Source organism: Erpetoichthys calabaricus, chromosome 2 (genome assembly GCF_900747795.2).
Source record: "Erpetoichthys calabaricus chromosome 2, fErpCal1.3, whole genome shotgun sequence".
NCBI classification, from domain to species: domain Eukaryota; kingdom Metazoa; phylum Chordata; class Cladistia; order Polypteriformes; family Polypteridae; genus Erpetoichthys; species Erpetoichthys calabaricus.
The window spans coordinates 133,102,797-133,113,618 of NC_041395.2; the positions used below are offsets into that span (position 1 = coordinate 133,102,797).

At 36.0% G+C, this 10,822-nt stretch overlaps 1 protein-coding gene across 1 annotated transcript; it reads left to right on the forward strand.

The window, feature by feature from the left end:
- Positions 1 to 3,121: 3,121 nt before the first annotated feature.
- LOC114643390 (extracellular calcium-sensing receptor-like) lies at positions 3,122 to 10,116 on the forward strand. The gene is given in 8 exon segments (XM_028791980.2): positions 3,122 to 3,355; positions 3,676 to 3,967; positions 4,736 to 5,551; positions 5,650 to 5,877; positions 6,034 to 6,157; positions 8,836 to 9,290; positions 9,292 to 9,321; positions 9,323 to 10,116. Coding segments are annotated over 8 exon segments (2,580 nt in total). The 5' UTR covers positions 3,122 to 3,131; the 3' UTR covers positions 9,734 to 10,116.
- Positions 10,117 to 10,822: the final 706 nt, after the last annotated feature.

Sequence of the window (10,822 nt, forward strand, 5' to 3'; positions counted from 1 at the left end):
GGAAATTGTACCAGCAATTCACTACAGGAGACAACGTAGCAACTTCCCCTCACAATGTTCCTGAAACGTATAAAGAAAAGCCAGCACATAACCCCTTCAGAAGAAGACCCTTCCAAAGATACGACTCCTCCTGAAGCGCCTGAAGAAGAGGCACCACCCGAGGAGTTTTAAATCCTCTCCATCGTACTGCACAGCTAATTCATCATCAACAATCAATATCATAGATCATTGGTGAGTACCTGTACATTTTACTGTATTTTAATTAAATGAAATTATTATGTATTTATTCTACTTATAACAAAGAAAACAACAGCGCATACCAAAGAAAACGCGCTTGCATTAATTACAGCACGTATAGTGGTAACATCTGTATTTTACATTCTAGCACCGCAGGAGACATAGCAGTACAGTACTGTACAGTAGATGGGTTTACCTTTACATTCTGTTTGTAGGTAATGTATTAAGTTAATTTTTAAGGTAATGTATTAATGTATTAAGCTGAGTTTGCACCGAAATTAAAGTGCTTTGGGGGCATACTGTATTTAGGGTTTAAACTATAAAAATAGGCATTTAAAAGGCATTTTTAACCACATCCAAAAGTCGCGGTTTTTCAAAATTCGTGGGTGCTCTAGGAATGTAACCCCCATGAATTTTGGGGGTGTACTGTATATGATATTTGGAATTATTCATTTTATGACCTGTATAGTACATTTCGGAAAACAGTGTGACACAGATGCAACATTATTCATATTTTTCATATTTATTCGCATAACATCTTGCGGTTGTAATCAGTGACCTCGTGGTTTTTTTTTTTTTTTTTCCGATCTTGCCAGTCCCCACATGTTGCTGTATGGTGGCGTTTCTTTTGTACTCCAGGACATGCAGAGGAAAGAATAGTACACAGAGGTCAGTTCCGCGCTATATGCAACCATCAAATTCAAATGTTAACAATTCACACACACGCAAGGACCATCCTTCCAACATTTATGACATGTGTACCTGAGCAGGAACACTTAGTAAAACTGAATAAAAAAAATCAAGTGACAGTGAGATATGAACAAGGCAGATTCACCAGCGTTTGTGTGTCAGATCAGAGAATGTCCAGTTCCATTGTCTCAAAACACCATTCACATCTACAGTTATTCCCAGTTTCAAATAAAAACTAACTATTCAGATCCCTGAGGGGGCGGTAGTATGTACTGTGATCGTGACTGAGAGAAGAAAAGTAAAAAAAAAATGCTAACTTTTACAAGTACTATAAATGTACACTGGCTGTTACAGACACAAACCAAATGTATGTGTTTATTGTATAATATTAACAATAAGAGTAGCTCACTCCTCAAAACAGTAAATATACGAGGCAGTTAGGATCGAACCGGGGGACTCATTGTTACAAGTCAGCAATTCTTACCGCTGCGCCATGGAAACTGTTGCATCATCCTTGAACCTTTTGTGAAAATATTTGTTTGATCTTTGGACTTCAGGCTTCACACATTATATAGTTTATGCCTACATTTTGTCATTTATTACTAAAATATGAAAAACGTTTCTGTTTTAACAATGTGTTTACACAGATTATTGTAGAAACGGAACACACATGAAATACATGTGTTCCAAATAACGATCTATTATTTCCACCCTAAAACTCCAGCACTTCACTCCCAGATGATCAAGGCATGAGCTGGGAGAACATTGTGCACGTTCTGCGGCGGTGGGGGGATGGAATAGTAGGCTGCTTGCTGCTTGTCTTGATCGGCACATTTACAGGACAAAAGACACTGCCGGAGAGGTGCGAAGGGATTTAAGGTGGGCCGGATTTACAAGTTTTTTCGTAGGCTTTGGTAATTTTAGTGTTAAGCCATGAACATACGTGACTGAGTGTTTAAAATTACAATAGGCTGCAAGATAAAAAGAACTAGAAATTTTTTTTTTTTCATAGAGTATGCTGTATGTAAAATACAGCCTATTGGATATGTGTCCTAAAATGGATACTTGGTTTTGTGAATATTATCAATGGTAACTACATGGGTGCGGCAGGGATGGACCGTACCATGGTGACACCAAAATGACTATCTATAAAGTTTTTCGTGCAGCAGTCTTTCGGGGTGAAACAATCAAGTGTCCATGGGCTAAAGTCACCAAGGACGATCCTCCTCCAACCCACTTGATAAAATGATCACATGTCCACAGGTTCAAATCACCAAGGAAGACACCCCTATCCCTCAGCTTACAGAAATGAATGAGTGTCTGAGAACTGAAATCAACAATGGGGGCAGCTTGATGAAACAGATAAGTCTCTGCTGACTGAAATCATCAAAGAGGATGTGCCCCCTGCTCGAGTCATCCCACACCATTAATAGAGGGAATTATTTTGCTGCTTTAAATGGCCAGGTGTCCACATGGTGCATTGTTTATGGTATGATCAACTCTCACTTAAGGAGCTCTATTCATTAAGTCATATGGGGGCCTGTGGGGATCTTAATTCAGCCTTGGTTACCATTCTAGGTGACACCAACCCTACTGGCATCACTGAATATTATATTTTTGTTAAAATAAAAAACAAATTAACAGACAAAAACAACTACACATGGAAAAATCCTTTTTGTAGGTGTTAGAGACACAGTAAATCCAACCTGGATTAACATTTCCAAAGAACATTGTAGGATAAAAATGTCTGGAAAAAATATATGTTTAACCGCAGTGTGTCTCAGTTAATTTGTTAAAACACAGTAAATGATTTCTTTCCTAAATTAAAAAAAAATCACAAACATTGTAGAAAACAATGCTGAACATAATGTAATGTTTTTTAGACTTAGTTACTCATTATTTCCAGAATTATATAAATGAGAGCCAAGAAGAATGTGATAACTGAAAAATGAATAAGCACCTAAATGAGCAAGTGTAGCACCTGATGCTCTAATAAGACACCATAATAAAATCAGCATAAAAGACCAGCATAATTCAATAAATCCTATGAAATTCTCAAGACAGTAAATTCTCCCTTGATTATATGCAGTATATATTATAACTGATTGGTAGAAACTCTTAGCTTACCTTAGAGATTTGGTGATCCTAGAGAATACTGGCATCAAGATCTTGTATAAAAAGCCAACAGGTAAAAGCAATCCAATATGCCAAACATTGGTAATAACAAGATGCTGCTTATCACCATTGCTATCTTGATGTTCTCAGCAAAGGCAGATGATCCATCATGCAAGCTGCTTGGGAGATCACAACTTCCAATGTTTTCAAAGAATGGAGATATCATACTTGGAGCAATTTTTTCATTTCACGACAATCTTGACATTGTCAAAATTAAGTTTAACTCTATGCCTGATACAATAAAATGTAAAGAGTAAGTATAAAGAATAAGTATATTCTGTTGTTTTCTATTTCATTTCATGTGCAAGCAGATCAACAGCCTGAAAATGACAAATGTTAATGATCCACAAAGGTTTTCATTTTTTACTGCCTTTCATTTAGAAAGCACTGCATTATTGATGTTTTAAAACATTATGTGAGGTGAGACGCTGACTAAAGATAGGAATGAAAGTAGTTAGTTGGGAAGTAAATGTAGTAGTTATATTTTTAAACTATTTAATGGTGGATTCATCCTTCTTCCTGTGACTTGCAAATACACTAATCTGGTGATTACAGCATTCTGTATCTTTACAGCTTAAATTTTAGAGAGTTTCAGTTTGCTGAAAGTATGATTTTTGCAATTGAAGAAATAAATAATAGCTCTGAGTTACTTTCTAATGTAACACTGGGATTTGAGATTTATGATGCCTGCGATTCAATACTTCTGGCTATAAAAGCTGCCATGGCTCTAGTGAACAAACAAGAAGATGTGCTGGCTAATGGTTCATGTGTAATTCCATCTACTGCCCATGCTGTTATAGCACAGTCCGATTCATCACCAACTATTGGAATTGCAACAACTTTACGACCATTTCATATACCAGTGGTGAGAAAAAAAAAATCAAGTACTCTTTTATTAGCATGTGCAGTAAATAAAAATCTTATATAGGCTGGCTCATTTGGAGAATTGAGTGTAAAAACAGAATGGATCTTACAAATAACATTACATCTTACTTTATATTGTACTGTTTGCTGCATAGTGTGTGAATCTATATGCATTTATATATGTACTGTATGTAACCTCACCCCATTTAAAATATATGCAGTAGATATAAAAAAGTGAATATTATAACAGACTATAAGAGTTTGTTTGGCTTTAAATCATGTCTGAATAGAATAATTTATTTGACTTTTATCTTAACCAATTACAGAAAAAATACGAATGGCTTTTGATATGGTAGATTATCAGTCCAGTATTAAGAGTCATTATTTTTTTGGTTTTCAAATACCATCCCAGAGTCTTTTTCTTCTATGAAAATTCTTAATACTTATAATTTATTAGCTGGAAAATGTTTAAACATCTCCCAATGTAAGTTATAATAATATATTTATTTAGGGAGTGAAGATCTCCTCTTCAGAGGTTTGAGACATTGATGCTTTATTCCCATATATTAAAAGTGACTTTAGATTTAAGCATTTCCAATAAGAAAATACATTTTAGAGACCAAAGCTCATTTCCTTTTAATTCTACAAAGTCTATTATAGAATTTCAGCTGTAGTTTATCCTTTGGCTCCTATAAATTTGCTCCATTATGTTTATACTTTTCTCCTTGATTTGGCATACATCATTACTGTTATTATTACTTTTTCACAGATAAGTCATTTTGCTACATGTGCCTGTCTTAGCAACAAGAATGATTTCCCTACCTTCTTCAGGACCATCCCAAGTGATTATTATCAAAGTAGGGCCCTTGCACAACTTGTAAAGCATTTTGGATGGACTTGGGTTGGAACAATTAGAAGCGACAATGATTATGGCAACAGTGGAATGGCAACATTTGCGGAAATTGCTGAACAAGAAGGAGTCTGCATTGAATATTCTGTGGCCGTTTTCAGAACAAACCCACGAGAAAAATTTCTCCGAATTGTAGATGTTATAAGGCAGTCCACTTCAAAAGTTATTGTTGCTTTCATGTCCTTTATAGAAATGGAATTTCTAGTAAAAGAGTTGCTACTACAGAATGTCACTGGATTTCAGTGGGTAGGCAGTGAGTCATGGGCTTCTGCTAAAAATCTTGCTACAGCAGAAAATTATAAAATTATTGGTGGAGCAATTGGAATTGCTATTGGCAATGCAGAAATACCAGGATTAAAGGAATTTTTGGTCAATGTTAGACCATCTAACAGTAATTTAAATGCAGGTTTGATAGAGTTCTGGGAAAGTATCTTTAATTGTACCTGGACTTCTCATGATGGCATTATGGCCAAAAGTCGTTGTACTGGTTCAGAGAGTTTACAAGAAGTCAGTAATCAATACACAGACATCACAGATTTGGGAATTACAAACAATGTGTACAAAGCTGTGTATGCCGTGGCGTATTCTCTTCATGAACTTTTAGAATGTCAAAGTAAACAGAACTCACTAAACATTCAGACCTGTAAAGGGAACATTAAAATTGAACCTTGGCAGGTGAAAGTACAATGCTTCATATACATTTGAATTAATTTATTTATTTTAAAATGTGTGTGTTTGGTTGTTTTCTAAATAAATGTACCATTTATTTCTAGGTTGTGGAGACATTGAAAAAAATTAATTTGACAACACCAAATGGTGAGAGCGTCTATTTTGATAAGAATGGTGATCCCACTGCAAGATATGATTTAATAAACTGGCAGCTTGATAAAGAGGGAACTGCAACATTTGTAACAATTGGCTTCTACGATGCATCTTTTCCTAAAGGAAAGGAGTTCATAATGAAAAATATCAGTATTGTTTGGACTGAAAGACGAGACACGGTTAGAATTCTTATTTGTTTTTCCTCCCAATTACAAATAATTACTTACAATGAATTACATTTTATTATCCATTATATATGGATTATACATATTATATATAATCCATCCATTTTTTTCCTTATATAATAATCAGTTGCATTCTCATTTACTTGGAAGGTGCCGGTATCTATTTGCACTGACAGCTGTCTCCCTGGCACACGTAAGGCTGTTCAGAAAGGAAAGCCTGCTTGCTGCTTTGACTGCATACCATGTGCTGAAGGTGAATTCAGCAATGAAACCAGTAAGATTAAAAATAAAAAATTGCCTCTTATGTGATTGCATACTAACAGTAAAATATCCATAATCTTGAATCCATTTTTTTCTCAGTTGCTTAAAATTAAGTAAACCAAACACCACAGTCAGTTATTCAATATTAATTCTAAATAGCACCTCCTACTATCACAAGACACTTTACAGTGTAAACAATGTACTTAATGGCACTGTGTACTATTACCTTAAAACACAAATTTCAAATTTAGCTTGGCCCCAGACAAAACTGGAAAAGGTTTGCTTTTTTTAACATGGTGCTGAATGACTCTTTGTACTTACTACACTAATTCTGACCTTGCTGTGATTTTTATCAGCTCTGTTACAATGAAATTTGTCTTGTGTACTTAAACCTGTTTGCCTTTTGATCCACTGTTTGGTAGCAGACTTGTTTTTGTTGTTATCTCACAATTACAGAGACTTGAATTCTAACACCAAGTTCTACTTGGGTTGTCACGGATTTCCACCAACCTGCCAGTGTATTTAAACTTAACTGACATCTCTAATTTTGCCATGTATGACAAAATATTATAGTGTACTACTCAAGTACCTATTTTTGTTACTGTTTCTGGCCTTTCCCCCCGGTTCCTTTTCTTCTGCAGTGGAAAAAGCATGTTCACATAATGGATAGTTGATTTATTAATTGAGGCTTGCTATCAATAAACTGTTAATTGCTAGCTTACTAATAAAACTGTAAAAGTCTCAGATATACTGTAATATTTCAATATGAGGGTGGATTAGCGGAACAATGATTAGTTCTTTCTGCCTCACAACATCAGATCCCATTTCAGAAATGGTCTGTGTAGTTTGCTCTTTCTCCTGCTGTCTTTACAAATCTTGTTCTCCTCCCACATCCCAAGTTGTGTGTCTGAGGTTAATTCGCATTTCCCAAATTGAGTGCCTGTGGGTGTCTGAATGGGTGAGCCCTGTGTTGGTTTCTGTCTTGCGCTTAAAGATGCAAGGAAAGGCTGTGGACCCTCACAACTTTGACTTCTGAAATGGACTAAGGGGTTCTGAAAATTGATGTCTGAAATTTGATAATATGTTAATAACCCAGACTTCATACTGTTCAATCTAGAAATCAAATGAATTCCTGAAAAAAATAAAAAATGTTTGACTCCAATTTTGTTTTAGGGGCTGTGTACAGCCCACAGAAATGATATTAAGGAGATTTAAAAGATGTAATGCCCTTTTATTTTTTTTACTGTGTTCATGCTTTTGGTTTTACTATGTACAGACAAGATGCAGTAAGATCTTACAGAAAACAAAACAACTTCCATCCATCCATTTTCCAACCCGCTGAATCCGAACACAGGGTCACGGGGGTCTGCTGGAGCCAATCCCAGCCAACACAGGGCACAAGGCAGAAACCAATCCCGGGCAGGGTGCCAACCCACCGCAGGACACACACAAACACCAAGCACACACTAGGGCCAATTAAGAATCGCCAATCTATCTAACCTGCATGTCTTTGGACTGTGGGAGGAAACCAGAGCGCCTGGAGGAAACCCACGCAGACACGGGGAGAACATGCAAACTCCACGCAGGGAGGACCCGGGAAGCGAACCCGGGTCCCCAGGTCACCCAACTGCGAGGCAGCAGCACTACGCACTGCGCCACCGTGCCGCCCACAAAACAACTTTGCCTGCAAAATTATTCAGGCATGATTCTTACAAATTTTTCATCTGGCAAATGAAGACATATAAAATTCTACAGGCCCTTTGGTTAACTAGACTCTCATTCTTTGCAGAGTGTCAGATTGCATGCACAATTTCCCTGCTGCATACAACAAAGAACCTTCCTTGTGTGGGGTGAAGCTGGGTCATGGTGGGGACCTTTGGTTTGTATTGGTAGGTCTAACTTGGCAATTTAGGTTGGATTTGCATGAAAAATGTCTTTGTCATTTCACTGTGTCATCTGTGATTCCAGATTAAGACATTTGATTGCGGATGTCTCAGTGATTTTTATTTAATTTTAACTCAACCAAGTACTGCTTACTGAAGTTTCAGGGCAAAGGTGCTGAAACAAAGAATTCTTTTAAACAACAACTTGGCATTCTTAAGTGTGATATTTCTGTCTCATCCTCCACGAATCTTCTATGACCTCAAAACAAAGGTACTGGAGTCCAATCGGGGGCTGGTGATGTCAAACTGTTAGTCTAGTAGTCTGAAACAGATTTATCTACCTGCTGACTAGAGGCCACTAAAGACCAGCTCTTTCAGCATAAAACTTTGAATATTGTTGTCTGCCACCACTTAATTAACACTTGTCTAAATCTAAGCTGGAATCAACCCTGGATAGAATACCTATCCATCCTAAACTAAATTTAACCACACAGAGTCAATTTTGAGACACCAGTTAGCTTCATATTTAGGATGTGGGAGGACAACAAAATACCTGTAAAAATCCACTTGGATAAGAGGAGAATGAAAACTCTATAGAAAGAGCAGTCAAGCTGAGAAACGAGTCAAAATCTGTGAAGCTGTGCAAAGGCAGTGGTAACCACTGTGCCACCCAACATGAAGTCTTGTTTCATCTTAAATCACTTTATACATATAATTACAGTGCTATAGTAGGAAAGATAATGTATCAAAATAATTATATGGGGTTACCATAAATAACATTTAACATCAGAATTATTTCTGTTTTCAGATTCCATTGACTGTACAAAGTGTCCTTTGGAGTACAAATCAAGTAAAGAAAAGGATCGCTGCATCTTAAAAGAGATTGAATTCCTGTCATTTGTAGAAATCATGGGGATATTGTTAGTTGCTTTTGCAATATTAGGAGCTGCCTTCACAATAGCTATTGCTGTTATCTTTTTCTATTTCAGAGATACACCTATTGTTAGAGCTAACAACTCTGAACTGAGCTTCCTTTTGTTATTTTCCTTAACACTGTGCTTCTTGTGCTCCATCACATTCATTGGTGAACCGTCTGACTGGTCCTGCATGCTGCGCCACACAGCTTTTGGCATCACATTTGTCTTATGCATCTCTTGCGTTTTGGGTAAAACAGTAGTAGTGCTAATGGCATTTCGGGCAACTCTGCCTGGAAATAACATTATGAAATGGTTTGGTCCAACCCAGCAGAGGTTAAGTGTTTTATTTTTTTACATTCATTCAATGTATAATATGTTTTCTTGTGGTTAATAACATCACCTCCCTTTCCCAATATGGCATATTATGTGGAAAAAATAATTTTAGAATGCAATTTGGGTTCCATTACTGCATTCTATTCTGTATTAGGATATATTGGGCTCCTTTCTGCTATGTGTTTCGCGCTGGCATTTTTAGCTCGGACATTACCAGACAACTTTAATGAGGCTAAATACATCACATTCAGTATGTTAATATTTTGTGCTGTCTGGATCACTTTTATTCCAGCTTATATAAGTTCACCTGGAAAGTATACTGTAGCTGTTGAAATATTTGCTATTTTAGCATCCAGTTTTTCTTTGCTGTTTTGTATCTTTGCTCCAAAATGCTACATTATCTTATTAAAGCCTGAGAGAAACACAAAGAAATACATGATGGGTAAAACTACCTAAACTTTAATAGATGCAGTGAAACTTTCTATATCAAGAATCTGGATGTCTGTCAGGTTAGCATTAAGAAGAAGAATAATTAATTTAGTAAATAATCTGTATGTGTAAGTATGCTTTACGGTGTCGAGAATGGTGTTTTATCAGTCATTTATTATATTAAAATTCAGAAAAGCACCTAATGTCATCATGTTTATATTATAGTTCTGAACAGGATGGATTTGTGAACGGATATATTAAATTTACATTTTGTACATATAATATATATGATAACAGGTGAGAGTGGGTAATCTACCCCCACCTGTAATGATGAAACCACAAATTATTAATACTAATTATGAAATATAAATTTACCACACAAAGGAGAAAACACACCAAGAAAATGAAAAAAAAAACTCAAAGAACAAATAAAATAATAAAACAAGAAATATGCTTCCTCTCTTGGACTTCTTAGTCTGGTTTTGAACCCATGCTTCTTTGTCTGATGGAGAAACTTAAAAATTAGTAGCCCCATTAAAGTACCATAATGCACTCCCTTCATCACTTCTGTGGGAAATATCTGTTTCGTATTCCAGCTGGGACACCAGAGCCATGAAGAGATGATGTTTTCATAAACTGACTAAACAAATCAACCTTTACTTTCTCTGTTTGTGGTTTAGACATAGAAACAGGCTATTTTTCACAAAATAACTCAAACACCTTGCTGCAAAAACAAAATAATAAATTTAAATTATAACAAAAGGATTATAGTAGATGGATATGTAGAAGTGACAACAATGAAAAACACAACACATAAATCTGTTTTAGCTTGGTTTCATCTTTTTTTGTCTATAGAAAAAGACACAAAACATTATTACCTTAAGTCAATTCTATAGAAATTTCCATGGAAAAATTATTCATACAGGAAAGGGTTTTAAATGTTCTTTTTTTGGCTTCATGCTTTCATATAACTTTTTCATAGTTGGCCTGCACGTGGTTACAACCACCAGCCCCCTCTGATCTTACATGGAAGGATAGTGGGTAAGCTTTGTCTTTTTTTGCCCAAATTCTTTTCTCTCCTGACATGGTTTAAACCTTGCAGTTGCTGGCTGTACT